General features: G+C 47.2%; 1 protein-coding gene across 9 annotated transcripts in view; it reads left to right on the forward strand.

Moving 5' to 3' along the window:
- Positions 1 to 15737, forward strand: part of Nin (ninein) — a 101796-nt gene that overhangs the window by 592 nt on the left and 85467 nt on the right. For 8 of the 9 annotated variants that reach the window (XM_075948718.1, XM_075948720.1, XM_075948717.1 and 5 more), the window contains one exon: positions 8651 to 8854. In XM_075948718.1, the coding sequence (XP_075804833.1) occupies positions 8672 to 8854 (183 nt within the window). In that variant the 5' untranslated portion in view covers positions 8651 to 8671. Of the gene's footprint in view, positions 1 to 182; positions 349 to 8650; positions 8855 to 15737 lie in introns of all 9 variants that reach the window. The other variant, XM_075948719.1, reaches the window with a different exon arrangement.

Genomic DNA, 15737 nt, shown 5'->3' on the forward strand with positions numbered 1-15737 from the left:
CGAGGCCGGCGGGGCCGGACCACCGGTCTGGGCGTGTGAGCTCCGCGACCGTGGGTGGGCAGGTGGAGCGGGGACGCCGCGCGGGTTGCTAGGGACCTGGACTGGCCCGCCCTCCCGCCACACCTCCGCCTCCCAGACCTGAGGAGTCCGGAGCTGAAAGCTGTTACTGTGCCTCTCTCCAGCATCCGGCAGGACCGGGAGCAAGCAGAAAGGGTTCTTGTTCTGTGGGTCAGGGCCACCCAGGCAGCCCCGAGATCCAGAAGCCTGCGTGGGGAGCCCCTGAGTGTCGGCCTGCGCCTCCCGGGAACGCAGGGCTGTTTGGAGTCCTAAAAGTGGAGATTTTAGAAGGTGCGTGGGATCCGTGCAGGTAGAGACTTTTGGGTGCAGCTAGCCGGAAAGGGGGACAATACATTTTGACACTTGTTCTGAAAACTCGATCGCCAGAGCAGAGGAGTGTGGAATGGAGTGAGGAGTGGGTGTAGGTGCGGAAGAAGTATCCGAGGCTCGGGTCGGCACTGCAGTACCACCCCCACTTCCCCCGAAAAAGATAACTGTTGGAAAGCATCCTCCGCTAAAAGCTCTCTGTGAAACAGAGACTGCAAGGGGTGATGTTCCCAGCCTCAGCCCGGCCAGACCCGAGGGTGCAAATGAAAGGGGACAAGTGCTGGGAATAGTGCCCTGTCAGAGATCGTGTTTCCATACAACTATTATGAGCCGGCCTCGACGTCCCTTACCGGGAACTCCCCCTCTCCAGTCGTTGAGGAAGTCTTGAGAAGGCTTTCCGTGCAGCTCAACCAGTACCGGCTGTGCGGTTGTCTACGTGCCGGTCACGGTAGCTTTTAGGGCGCTCCTCTCAACCTCACCTTAGCACCCGAGCTAAGCTCCTGAGACCACGAACTATTTCTCAGCCGGCTTCTCTCAGATATATCATGTTGGCATAAATTTATCTGTTCGCATGCTTCCTGAGGCCTAACAAACCACAAGGAAATATTTGGGGGTATCGGTGTGCCTAATTCTAATTCAGTGGTAGCATAGGCTGTTGGAAGCTGGCCTGGAATATTAGTATGTCTCGCTGTGGAACTGAAAGTAGCTGTGAAATACCCCGACTGTTTGCCGGTGACATTACAGGCAGGCTGAGAGAGGAGTTTGTGTGGTCTCTTCGTCTGCGGTTGGTGTTCATAGGGAGGTGATGAGAACCTCTGGGGAGAGGAGCTATTGGCAGCCTGTTTATTTTCTCAGCTCTCTGGTGCTTTAGAGAGAGGCCTTCCGAACTGCAGCATTGAGAAAGCTAATGGATTGCCCTTAGCAAAGGCCAACACAGATACTGGGGCAAAGAAGAGGAGTCACCCTGTATGTGGTCCTCTCGTTGAAATGTCACAGTCATTTTAATAGGTGCTTGCTCAGAATGTCACAAGTTCTTTTTTCATTTTAGATATGTAACAGTCCTTCACATCAAAAGATGTCAACTCACGGGATAAGAACAGGGCTCCACTGAATTCTGAACAGCCAATCTTCATTTAATAGGCAGTGTTCTTATCATGAGTCAAATGTTGTTCATATAAATTGTTTTAAATGTCACTGTAAATGACTTTCTAAACTAACGTTTCACTGGTCTTGAAACTTCCATTTTATGTTGATAATGAAAATACATTTTCTGAGTCTTCCACTTCTGGAGGCTTGGCAGGTGTCACCGGAGCCGGACAGAAGGCTTACTTTTATAGATGCCATCTCATTTGTAAGCCATAAATAATGCAGTTTGAACTCTGGCTATTGATCTTGCATCTGTTGGCCAGAGGCTTGTGGGGTGGCTCACTGAACCTCGCAAAAAGATGTACTCATCCAATTATTTTTACAAAGAAGATAATTTAAAACATTATGGATTTATGCAAACAAGAAACTTGATCAGCAATTAGCTTGCTTCTTTACCGCAGTTTGTGTAAGCAATTAGACTCTCACTCTGCACGGAAAGGGCAAGAAGCATCTATATATTAATACCCCAGCCCTTCTGAAATACCATGTGTAGGTGCATGGTCAGCCCTTCTCCACATATGCCTTAGGGAGTGCATAGCTTCAGCCATCCTAAATGAACTTATGCGAATACAGCTCAAGAAATGAAAGCTGAGCTGGATGGTGGTGGTGGCGCAGGCCTTTAATCCCAGCACTCGGGAGGCAGAGGCAGGCGGATCTCTGTGAGTTCGAGACCAGCCTGGTCTACAAGAGCGAGTTCCAGGGCAGGCTCCAAAGCTACAGAGAAACCCTATTTCAATAAACAAACAAACAAAAACCCCAAAAAGCAAAACCAACCCCTCCAAAAAAGAAAGAAAAAAAGAAAGAAAGAAAGAAAAAGGGGACATTGAAATCTGTTTCAGGCTTTCATTTTTAGAAAAGAAAGTAACAAACAACTTTTTTTTTGGCTCCTACAGTTTGCTGTAGTGGTTGATTGTAGGTTACAGGATCTGTGTTATGCAAAGCTGTTTCTCCTTAACTGATTAGGTAATCCACCTGCTATTAGGTGTTACAAAACCTGGGTTCAGGACAGTAAAATGCTAAAGTGCGTTTAGGCTGAGAATAAATGCTAACAGGGTGCCCTTAGCACAATTGCATTTAAGGATATGGTTAGCAAAGCGAGCTTTCGAGTTCATTTGAATGTGAATTTCCCCTGTTCAGTGGCATGCTGCCATGTCTCTCTACCTCATTGTGTTCCTGGTGATGCTATACTGCGTGTGGTTTCCAGCTTAAAGGGAGGAGCCTTTGGCAGTTCGCGGCTGAGCAGCAAGCAGTGCTTTGAAGAAGTGATTTAGGTAAAAGTGGGAGCCGCTGCTTACCCTGGAGATGGTCCCGCACTTGAGTATTCTCCTTATTATTTCCCTTTACACTAAAATTGGTACAGGATTAAGCCTGGAAAATCTTTTCAGCTGGTAAAAAACGCTTGTGGAAGAGAGGAAAGAAAAAAGGAACACTTTAATTTGCTCATGGGCATTATTGGTGTCTAATAAAGGTGCACACGAAAAGCCTTAGCAGGCGGGGTTTGTCTGTGTTCATCATTGCAACCCGAAGTAACGAAAAGAGTGACTTGGTGGTCACTGCCTGGGCTGTGGACCCCCAACAGCTGTGTCTGAACACAGGTCCGAAAGCATCTATTATAGTACTCTCGAAAGGAAAGAGGCTGAACCTAGAGGGGCGCGCAGACATTCCGCAGAGCCGTTCAGCTGCTGGCCATCTGGAAGGGAAATAAAAGGCCTGGGTTAGGGACTCTGGTTTTGTGCTTATTTATGATTTGGTTTTCACTCGCCAGATTTTGTCCCCTTTTCACTCCTTCCAGCCCAGAATGGACACCCACCTTGGCTGGGCATCCCCTTCTTACAAGCTCCTTGCTATAACCTGGTATGGGAAAGTTTATACGTGTACTTCATGCTGACCTTCTGTGAGACACTTCATTACTTCAAACCCACCTCCACCTATTTTTTTTTGAAGTCCCGGTTGGCATCGTTGTCATCAGCGGGGTGGGGTGGCGGGGTGCCGAGTAGCGAGTGGCATGTGGCACATGTGGCCTGGCCATGTGACCCTCGCCTTGTTTTTTGTTTTTTTTTTTTTGTTTTTTTTTTGGTTTTTTCGAGACAGGGTTTCTCTGTGGTTTTGGAGCCTGTCCTGGAACTAGCTCTTGTAGACCAGGCTGGTCTCGAACTCACAGAGATCCGCCTGCCTCTGCCTCCCAAGTGCTGGGATTAAAGGCATGCGCCACCACTGCCCGGCCCTCGCCTTGTTTAGGGCTCTTTGTGAGTAGGATGCTTCCAGTCATTGTCAATGTGGATGGTTATTGGGTAATAAGTGTTTGGATTGCTCGCTCTATGCATCCACCTTTTATTCAACTATCCCTAGTTAGAGCATCCGCATATTGCCCACACTGGCCCCTTTATTCCTAAGAAGTCATAAAGGCTTCTGGCTGGCTGATTGGGAGGGTCCTCGGTGAAGCTTTACCAAGGTTATGGCTGTCTTCATTGAACTAGAGCTATTCTTTGCAACTTCGGGGAGTATTTACTATTCTAAACTTACTTTGTAAGTTTCCTGCTGCAGCAGGAAACGCTGCTGCTGACGTGTGTCTGCTGGGCCTGGAAAGCACTGACTTCCCAGATTAGACACTGAGTATTCATTTCAGGGAAAGGCCCAGAATGATATGTGAGTCCCGAGCTGTATCCATTACTGAAGGTCACGGTCACCTTAACATAAGAATGTATTTCTTCTCAGCTTCAAAGCCAGTGCTGCTTCAGAAAAAGAAAGAGTGCCTATGGTATCTGTGCATTCCTAGGGACTTATAGGCTGTCCGCATTTGATCAGTAGATGGAGGTAGGCGGGGATTCCCCCACCTCTGCCCATTCCAGTTTGGAAGAGTGTGGCCTAAGACTGTCCAAGGCTCTCTCAGTTCTGTCCCGCCTGCCGCCACATAAAGGGATGGCATTCAGTCATTCCGTCACTGTTGCTTCCGATGTGCAGGTATCAGATTGAGGGGTAATAATGGTCACGCTCTAAGTCAAAACATAGCTCCTCCACTGTAGAGGCATTTCATTTGTATTTTAGTCAATAAAGCTTGCCTGAGGATCAGAGAGTAAAACAGCCCCACTGGTCAACCTTACAGACCAGGCAGTGGTGACACACACCTTTAATCCCAGTAGCCACACTAGTTTGCCATAGAAACCGGGCGGTGCATGCCTTTAACCCCAGCCCTAGAGAATATAAAACAGGAGGAGACAGCTCACAGTCTCAGTAACATTCTGAGATTCCTGGAGGCAGGATCACCATGTCGGACTGAGGTTGAGGTAAGAGCCGGTGACTAGCTGTTTTGCTTTTCTGACCTTCAGGTTGAACCCCAATATCTGCCTTTGAGTTTTTATTAATCGTGCTTCACTCCAGTGTAATGCTGTGGCCTTGAACAGGTTGCCTAATTTTGCCAAGGCCCAGTTTGTACATTTGAAATGCGGAAGTGATACTACTCTCTGTGTCCCTGAATTAGGAGGATTAAATTATATGAATCACAAAGTACTCGGCATAGGCCATGCTCACTGTAAATGCTGGCAACAACTTACTAGTGATGCCTTCTGAGGTCCCATCTCTGCCTTGGCCTTTCTGCAGTTACATGATGTCAAATTTGTCAGTAATCTGCCGTTTTAGGCTCAGGGAGCCAAGCATTGTCTGTTACTGTCATCACTTACTAATATAGTGATGTTCCTGTGGGTGACATCGATGGCCCATTCTTAGCCACTGCTCACTGGCGTTCCAAGTTTGGCTGCTCTGAAGACAGACGTCTTTCTGACTGACTTGAGTTACTCTCCTGAGCTCACACTTCCTTTCCAGGCCTCAGGTATTTTCTTGCCTGATTTTCAGTTGCCTCTCCTGGACCGGTTTCTCTGAACCTAGCCACTTCCACTAGCTTGCCCTACTTAGTTCTAGAATAACCCTTCCAGATGGCTGTTGTTATTCTCATTGTCTAAACGAGAGGACTTGAGAAGTGTTTCAGCACAGATCCTCCTCCCAAGTTCTGTCTCTTCACCACAAAGTGCAGCTGTAGTTTGTGACTCCTTTGGCATCATCTCCAATGCACCAAATTTTACTTTTGATGACGTCACTGCAGTTTGGTAGTATTTCTTCTTGGTTGTGCCTAACACTGAAAGTGCCCTGGGGAAGGGGGAGATGGAGATAGCGTGTGTGAAAGAAGGCAGTGCAGAAACAGTCCGTGCTGATTTTGGCATCTCCCGCAGGGGGTAAGTTTCCTTCCCTGGAATCTCCATAACTTGAGGTCAGCCCATTTACTGAGTCCCTCAGCCAAAAAGATGGATTGTTATTTTGCGGGGGAAGGAAAGACAATGATGAAGGAGAAATCGGGGCCTCTACGCTTGCATTCTTCTTGGCAAGTGGGGAGGGAAAAAATTCTTGCACGGAAAATTACAGATGAACATTTGGAGGATTGTATCACCAGCAAAAATGCATTTGGTGCCAGATGAGAACTGACAGCTTGTCACCGTGTATGACATCTCCTGGATGCTGCAGCTGGAGCACTTGTCCCACTGGGGTGGAGCCTCCCTTCTCCCACATCACCTCACCCCCATGCACGCACACATACCCTTCACCTCCCACCCCACCCTCACATACCCCTCACCTCCCACCCCACCCTCACATACCCCTCACCTCCCACCCCACCCTCACATCCCAACCCACCTCCATTCACCCCTCACCTCCCACACCTACCCCCATTCACCCCTTACTTCCCACACCCACCCTCGATTTCAGTAGGAAGAACGTTCTCCTAAGCTTTACGCTCGCTGTCTGGAGAACCTGGGAGCTGAAGTTCAGGGATAAGAAAGAACAGCTGCTTTCAAATGAAGGAAGTTTGATCTAGTGAAAATCCAATGTCCTCCCGAAATCAGACATGCTTGCTAATCAGGCTCAAAGCAGCAGGTAGGGCTGGGCCTTGTCAGCACATGGTGAGTTTCGCTCCCTTCCATTGGCTGAGACAGATGGATCACTAACCCTTGAAGATGATGCTGAAGAGGGGACTGTTGGGAGGCTTTCACTTTTGAGTTTATACACAACGCATGCAGAAATCACGTGAAAGTCGACTTGGCTGGCTTTTCTAAAGTCGGTCAGATTACAACCCAGAGGACTGAAGAGAATGAGCCTTCGGGCTGTGAAAATCCCAGAGCCCGTGGGGGTTCCCAGCAGGTCTTAGTTGACAATTAACTGGCCTGCTTTGGTGAATCGCATTAGCCAGAGCGCCTTCCTTTTGTGGCTTGGTTTAACACCTTCCTGTTTCTTTTCTGAAGCTCTGCTGTTTATGTAGCACTCCCAACATATTTTGAAAACATTTACATACTGATTAGTTAACCCAGCAGACCAACCCTGGGAAGGCAGCCAGAGCCCGCCGCACCTCAGGAGTAAGCTGCTGTTGGGGGAGACCTTCCCAAGCCGAGGAGCCCGGACCCACACCCTGCCATGCTGCTTTCGGAAATGGCCCTCTTTAATAGTGAGCTAACTGTGTGGCAGCGTCATTCCAGCCCATCTGAGGTCACCTAGCTGCGGAGGTCATGGCTTTGTCCGGCCTTGTCATATTTTGGACAGTTGTCTGTGGAAAGAAAGCTAACATCCTAGAACACCGCTGAATTGCTTCGGAAAGCTCCATTGCCTTGGGTCCTAGCTATGTGTAGCAGCTTAAATTACCCGGTCTCTGTGTTACTGAGAGCCGCCCTTTGAGTTCTGACCCAGGGCTTTGTTGAGTTAAAGGTGCTGTTGTTACTATCAGTGCTCTTTGGGGATTGAACTCAGGGCCTTGCGCACATGCATACATGGTGTACTACGGAGCTGCACCCCCAGGCCCTGGTGGAAGGTGCTGTGTTCTGTAGTAAAGGGGCTGGCTGAAAGCCTGATTGCAAATGGCTGAGGTCACCCTCCCAAGGGGATGTCTTATGTCTGACACCCACTGATTGCATCATGAAGTTTCTTCCAGGTGCGCAGGATTTGGGCCGGATCCAGCACACTAAAAAATTGATTATTGTATGCGAAGGGAAAGAAACATCTTATCCTCCCCTACCTCCACCCCCCCGGTTTATTGAAACAGGGTTTCTCTGTGTAGCCCTGGCTATCCTGGAACTTGTTCTGTAAACTAGGCTGGCCTTGAATCCAACCATCCGCCAGCCCCTGCCTCCCAAGTGCTGGGTTTAAAGACATGCACCACCACATCTGGCCTATGAAACATCTTATGATTAAAGTAAAATACCTGGAATTGTGTGGTTTTAGTTTTAGCAGAAGATGACTCTGAGTTTTTGATGGCTTCAGGTTTTTACTGCTCCTAGGGATGGTGGAAGCCCGGGAACTAGAGTCTGAGGGCAGGGGGATCAGAGCTGTAGGAACAGGGCTGCCAGGAATGAAGCCCAGTTGCTGGAGGTGGTGGAGTTCAGGGATGCTGTTCAATTCTCAGAAACAGCTGGTGGCTCCTCAGGACCTCTCCACGGGAAAGGTTGGAGTGGTGTTTTGCCCTTTCTCTTGGCAACGAAGAGTTACCTAGAGCACCCTGGGATTACAGAGAGCCTCGGGGAATACTTCCTGTCATACTGCATGTAATTGCACCAACAAGGCTAATTGAGTTGCTTTTTGAGTAAAAGGCTCTGGTCCCCTGTAAATCGGGGTGGCTAAGCCAGTGCCTCTGTTGTCGCTGTGATGCAGGAGAACCTCGGCTGAATGAAGTGGAAATAGTCAGCTGGCTCACCCCTCGGGTCCCAGCATGGGGCAGGTTGTCTGTAGCTTGCTGACTTGTCTGGCAGCTCTGACCTTGCAGTGACTTGGTACTGACAATGATCTCACCTGACCTGACTGTCAGGTAGAAGTAGCCTTTCACTTTCTTGAGTCCTCCGGGCTGATAGGGGAGAAACCCTCCTGGGTCCGAGTTTGATGGACAGGCTGTGATCTGACAGGAGCTGAGATTTTCCCTGCCTAACTCCTTCTGTTGTAACATTGCAGATTTGCCCCTGGTGATAATGTGTGTAGGAGTACCATTGGCCAGGAGGGCCCTGCTGCAGTGTCCCTAGTGGCTGATGGGGTTGGAAGAGATGCATGTGTCCAGAAGTGGCCTGCCCCAACCTGTACTCCTTTCTGTCCCGCACAGGTGAGCGCTGTGGGCTATGGGATGGATGAGGTGGAGCAGGACCAGCACGAGGCCCGACTCAAGGAGCTGTTTGACAGTTTTGACACCCTGGGAACTGGGTCTCTGGGTCAAGAGGAGCTCACTGACCTCTGCCATGTCCTGAGCTTGGAGGATGTGGCCCCGGTGCTGCAACAGACACTACTTCAGGACAACCTCTTGGGCAGGGTAAGACCTGGGGCACAGCAGCTTGTGGGAAGTGGGACGTGGTTTTCTGTCAGGGTGCTGGGGCTGGTGACAAGCCACAGGTGTGTTGCAACTTGTCTCTTGCAGCCTGGCCGTTAACCAGGGACATGCAGTTTGTTCTTGCGATAAGGGCATGGTGAATTCAGTCTGTGCTGAGCATTATGGGTAGATTTTTTTCATGTTCTTTGTGGGTCATTTCGTTGAATCCACATTTATCATCGGGACAGAGAAGGGAAGGGCAAGGTTGCCATGGAAAGGAAGAAAAAGGGAGGAAGAAAAGCTGTCCTTCACAGGAAGAGCAGGTCTCTAGCCTGACTTTTAAAAACCTGTTTTTTGTGAGGGCCATTTTGAGGCGGAGACTAAACCTTCCATCCAGGAAGACAGGAAAGTAGACACAGCGCAGGCCAGCATGCGTGTGTGTGAATGCCAATGTTAACTTCCACATCTGACAACAAATGCTCATATTTTCCCCCTAGATCAAGTCACAGGCAAGAGAAAGAGGAGAGAGGTTCCCCTTCCTCCCACCCCTTAGCAGCAAGACAGACATTTGGTTTGTTCCAATCTAAGAACGCCTTCAGTTCTCCCAGTCATGATCAGTAGCCTCACGTAGGACACTCTGTGGTGTAGAGTCTTTCACTGTTGCCTCTGGACCCAGCAAAATGAAAGAGGCGGGGCTTCTGAGCCGTGCTGATAATTGTGACACTCTGTTCACGGGATTTGTCCTGTGCTATAACTTGAGGAAGCAGTCATGACCTTGATTCAAGCAGCTGGACTTCCTCTCTTTATTTCCTGTTCACTGTCTTTCAACTGACAAGGCCAATAAGTGACCCAAGGTGTAGTAGAAGATCTTGGCTATGTGTCGTGTGAAGGAGACAGGTATAGCACTAACCCTGAAATTAATGTTAAAAAAAATGACATTGGGGGCTTGACGTCATGGATGTGAGATCAAACAGCTCATATCACGCTTAATGAAAAAGAAGTTGAATTCATTGCAGAAAGTTGGGCCACTCTTGGTCACTTGAGGAAGATTAGATGTCTGTGACTATGTGTAGTTCCTAGAAAATGTTAAAAAAGACTCATTGCAAAGGTAGTAAGAATAGTGGTGTGGAAGATTGAACCATTTACTCCATGTGTGTTATTTCGTGCGCTCCGGGGTTTTGAGTACTGCCTGGGATTTAGGCGTGGTGGAAAACAGTACCGTCTCCCAATGTGGTCCTCGGAGGTTTTAGGCTTTTTGGTGATAAAGGAGTTTGTTTCAGGAAGCACACTTGTCTTTCTTTGGCTGATGGTCTCCCCAAGAGCCTCTCTTAGAGGAAGAGGGGATCCCCCGCTGCACCCAGATTCCACTGCAACAGCTGGCTAACAATTTGCTCTGCAGATGTTAGGCCAAAACCAGGGAACAGTTATCGATTGATTTGTTAATGGCTTGACACCACCAGCCTGCTTTTTACATTTGCTATTTGCCTGAGTAACGCTCACCTAAGTGGTCTAGAGTGTGATATTTACTCAGTGAGCCGGTGATAAAGTTAAATAGATGTCTGCATATTGATTTCATGTGGGAGGTCCCTGATGACTGTCTTGAGAGACAGAGTGGGCACGAATTAATGCACTACTGTTAGATTTGCATTTTTATGAAACTGAATTATTCTCCTGGGGTGATCATATAAACTTGGCCATATGCTGTGAAGACGTCTCATGGTTTGTAATTTTAAGTTGTAAAGCAATACATTTCTTCGAGTTTACTGGAGCCATTCTGTGTAGCACCTCCATGATACACTGAGTAGGGATCAGACATTGTTAAGGTGTAAGTGTTAAAGATTCAGTAGACATGACACATGGTAGCTGTGTGTGCCGATGGGACAGAATGTGGAATTTCAATACACGTGCGCTATACATCATGATCAGGTCCAATGACTGACGTGTCCTGTGTTAGGAACATTACAAATCCTTTCCATTATCTTTTTTGAAATATTCTGTTATCGTTGTTAACTGTAGTTGTTCTACTTTTTTTGCATTTTTATTTATTCTGTGTGTGTGTGTGTGTGTGTGTGTGTGTGAGAGAGAGAGAGAGAGAGAGAGAGAGAGAGAGAGAGAGAGAGAGCGAGAGCGCGCAGTGAGGTCAGTAGACAACCCATGGTAGCAGGTTCTTTCCTTCTACCATTTTGGGCCTGGGGATCAAACTCAGATTATTAGGCCTGGGCAGCAAAACTTTTTACAGGTTTTTGTTGTCATTGTTTTTAGTTCTTTTGGTTTTTTTGTTTGTTGTTTGGTTTTTTTTGAGTCAGAATCTCCCTCTGTAGCCCTGGCTGGCCCAGAACTGGTTATATAGACCAGGCTGGCCTCAAACTCACAAAGATCTTCCTGCTTCTGTCTCACAAATGCTGGGATTAAAGGAATGGGCCACCATACCTGTCCTAAATTGATTATTTTAAAAAAATGTCAACTGTCTTTCTTATTAGAAGTCTATAGAGAAAGTTACAGACTGGGGATATAACTCAGATGGTAACGTGCTTGCCTGGTATATGTGAGGCCCCAGGGTCAGTCTCTGGGACCACCGTCATCTGAGGGTGAGGGATTATAAGGACTAGAAGCTTGATAATAAATAGAAAAAGTAACATGATAAATCGTAATACTTTCATCAGTTCATTAATTTAACAAATACATATTGTGTGTCATGTGACAGTCATTCTCCTTGTCTCATTGTACTGGTGCAACTTATTCATGTTTATTGTAAACTATAGTAGTTCACAAAATTAGTTTTTGGATACATTAGGATCCATTGTCTTCCTAAATGTTGTAGGCAGACTTTTCTGTCTCACCAACCAATTCCCAAACAACCACACAGAGACTTCTTACTAATTATAAAAGCTTAGCCAAGCCAGGCGGTGGTGGCACATGCCTTTAATCCCAGCACCCAGGAGGCAGAGGCAGGCGGATCTCTGTGAGTTCGAGACCAGCCTGGTCTACAAGAGCTAGTTCCAGGACAGGCTCCAAAACCACAGAGAAACCCTGTCTCGAAAAAACAAAAAACAAAAAAAAGCTTAGCCAATAGCTTATGCTTATTACTACCTAGCTCTTACAGCTTAAATTAACCCATATTTCTTATTTACTTTCTGTCACATGACTACCTTTCAGTACTGCATGTTCATCTCCTTCATCTGTGTCTCTCTCTTTTTCTCTCTCTCCTCCTCAGACTCCACCCTTCTTCCCAGTGTCCTGCTAGTCTGGTTCTCCCTCCAAATCTCTCCCTGTCCAGCTATTGGCCAGTCAGCACTTTACTAACCAATGAGACTAATACATATTTACAGTGTGCAAAGATTGTTCCACAGCAAGATGCTTTAATTTACCTTTTGAATACAAATAAACACCTTAAGTGGACATAACTTTTATTATATGTGTGTGCATTCTCATGCATTTACTTATAGAACATTTCCTTTTAGATTAGATTTAGTTGATCTGTCTGGATTTATAACTTAAAGTTTGTACTACCCTGAGCCTGTTGATTACTGTTCGGATATATGAAAGACGTTACTCATGGACCCTTGATTTAAGGGAAAGTGTAGCATGAATAATAAAAACCCAGAGACAGAAGTTGAGGTTCAACCTGCAAACCAGAAAAGCAAAGCAGCCACTAGAGAAGTCTTACCTCTACCACGGCTGAGTGACTGCAAAACTAAGCAGACTAAGCCTCTCTTTCCTCCCATTTTCCGTTCCCTCTAATGCTGGAATTAAAGGTGTGTGACTCCCTAGGGCTGGGATTAAAGGCGTGAGCCACCATCACCTGGATTTGTTTCTGTATTTATCTTGTGTAACCCAGGGTGGCCTGGGAAATCCATCTGACTCTGTCTCCCAGATCCTGGGACTGAAGGTGTGTGCCACCACTACCTGACTTCTAGTGACTGTAGCTTTGCCTCTGATCTTCAGGCAAGATTTATTTATCAACATACAAATGATATACCACGACAGGAAGGTTCTGGTGTGTGTGTCTAGTCCGTGCCATCAGCTAAACACACGTGACTCCCCAACAACACTAGGGCCTCCTCAAGACACTGAAGTATTGGTGGTCTCGTTGGGTGACGCACTTGGCAGGTGCGCAGTGAAGGCATGGGGCACTCACACAAGGAGGGGTGCTGTGTTTATTCTTTGCCGGACCAGGCAAGTAACCCGGTATTAACATGCTGCTTCCTGTTTCTTGTGTCCTCATTTTTTAAATTAATTTTTTATCAGTTTTAAAAGTCCATATGAAGCGACGGGTTTCACGATGGCACTACCAGAAACACTCTGTTTCTGGTGTCTTTTATGTTAGCCGAGGTGTTTCCCCAAGCCTCTTTTTCTTTTATCAGCAGTTGGGACAGAAAGGAGAGAGCACTTGCTTTGGTTTGATAGATAGTTTCAATTTAGTTCAGGTTTGATGGCTGGCTTAGGTTGAGTTTAGATAGATAGCTGAGGCTTGGTTGGCCTGTCTGGAAACCTTCAGACTATAGTCACGTCACACAGTGCATTTCCCTTTCCGTATCCACGGGGACAACTCTGAGACAAGTTCCCTGGCGTTTTGGAGGCTTCCATCACTGTGTTCCTTGATACAGATCTAAAACACCCTGTGTTCTTGGCGCACCTGCTTGAATGAAAACAAGCCACCTGGCAGCAGAACTCACCATTGCCTCCCAGAGTCCCAGGGGTATGTGGCCTTTGGAAGTTTTATTATTCAGCCAAGAGGTGGTGGCACACACCTTTCTTTAATCCCGGCACTCAGGAGACAGAGGCAGGTGGATCTTTGAGTTTAAGGCCAGCCTGGTCTACACAGAGAGTTCCAGGACAGTCAGGGCTACACAGGGAAACCCTGTCTTGAAAAAAAAAGTTTTAATATTAAAGTTTGATAGCCGTGCAAACATTATAATTTAGCTCTACTCTCTACCTTCCATTTCAACGTGCTTGGGGTTCTTTTCAGAATGTCACGATTAAGTTTGGATGGTAAATTTGCCCCTTTTTCCAGGTCATTAAAAGCTTCTTCTGGTTTCTTTGTCTTGCACATATTTAATTATTTGAAGAGTAAATCTGAAATTGAGAAGGGCTTTGGCGGTGCTTATTTGGACTCGTTCTCAGTGTATGCAATTACACTTGATCGTCAGCTCCTGCCTATTTATAACCCGCTGCAATCACACTCCTGCGGATATTGCTGAGCTGAAGCCCTTCAGACTGCCTGCAGCGGGGTGGGAGCTCTCTCGCTCTCTCTCTCTCTCTCTCTCTCTCTCTCTCTCTCTCTCTCTCCCTCTGTCGCCCTCCTTCTATTTAAGCTGTAGTAGTGAGAACTGTTATTCTTTATGCTGGTTTTGTGACTCTCTGTAAACCCCCTCCTCTACAAGGGTCTCCTTTGGGATTGACTGAAATTCCACCGTGCCTGTGTTCAACCTGATCTGGGAGCTGCTGGACTTGCTATTATGTCAAACTCCCCACACAATGAACTCACGTTTCCAATTCTGTGATTCAAGTCTCGCAGTATTTAGTGTAACAGGGAGGAAGGGTAGAGGGGTGACCCTGGACTCTGAAAAGGGAGGCAGGACACATGCTTGATGGCCACTCTCTTCTGCCTGCATCGCTTCAATAATGCCTGGGTTCTCAGCCAGAGATGATGGAGTCAGGAAGACTCATTACAATTTGCCAATGTTTTCTGGTCCTTTTCATGGGTAGCTTCCTGTCTGCCAGTGGGTATCTCATGTCCTTCGGTGTCCATCACGGCTCTTAGTCATCAGGGCTCCTCTGGGTGACTGAGAATCCTAGTACCTTCTAAGGTTTGTTCAAGGTCAGATGTGTGCCAGCTTGGGGTGCTGGAGTCGCCAGCCCTTGCATTTAAATGCAGGTCTCCACAGGGCCTTCTACAGTAACTACGCCTTTAATCTCAGCACTTGGGAGGCAGAGGCAGAAGGATCTCTGAGTTCAAGGTCAGGACAGCTAAAGACACACAGAGAAACCCTGTCTCAAAAAACCAAACCAGGGGGCTGGAGAGATGGCTCAGCGGTTAAGAGCACTGCCTGCTCTTCCAAAGGTCCTGAGTTCAATTCCCAGCAACCACATGGTGGCTCACAACCATCTGTAATGAGATCTGGTCCTATCTTCTGGCCTGTAGATAGAATACTGAGAATACTGTATACATAATAAATAAATAAATAAATCTTTAAAAAAAAACCAAACAAAACAACAATAAAGTGAATGTCATTCTCCACACCCGTCTAAACACCGCCTTCACTGCCACCGCCACTGCCACAGCCACAAGTCCGTAGAGACAACGTGTGCTGTCACAGGGCAGTTCTTGATGCCAGACCTCAACTCAGACACGGGCTCCTGCCACCTCTCAGCCGTGTCACCTTCAATGCTCCAAACCTTGGGTTCTTCATCCAGAGCCTGAGCAATGCAATGGCTTCCTTCCAGGACTGATGGGAGCGCCAAGTGTGTGAAGCAAAGGGCTATCAGAACCAGAGATACAGCCCTTGGCTAAACCTTACTGTACGGCTGTCTTCCTTCTACAAGCATGAGTCTTTGATATGACTACCTATGATGATTTTTCTACAAAAGCCTGTTAGTGTTGAGAGCGGATTGCTAGGAGCTCTCGTGTAGGGTGGTGGTTTTGCAGTTTCCCCGTCATTAGCAGGACTCCTTGAACCTGTCTGGAAGCAAATAGTTGCCTATTGTTTAAAACTTGTCACCTGCTTAGAGGTCTTTGCCTCTCCACTGTCTGCAGTAAATGGCTGCTAAGTCATAGTGGCCCCCAGTGCTCTAATGAGAATAAAACATTTCATAACCTGGTCTTTTGTGGCACAGCACACCTGTTCTGAGGCTTCTCCTTGCGTAGACTATTTTCGAATAGGTC

The sequence above is a fragment of the Microtus pennsylvanicus genome, chromosome 14 (assembly GCF_037038515.1).
Source record: "Microtus pennsylvanicus isolate mMicPen1 chromosome 14, mMicPen1.hap1, whole genome shotgun sequence".
Classification (NCBI taxonomy): domain Eukaryota; kingdom Metazoa; phylum Chordata; class Mammalia; order Rodentia; family Cricetidae; genus Microtus; species Microtus pennsylvanicus.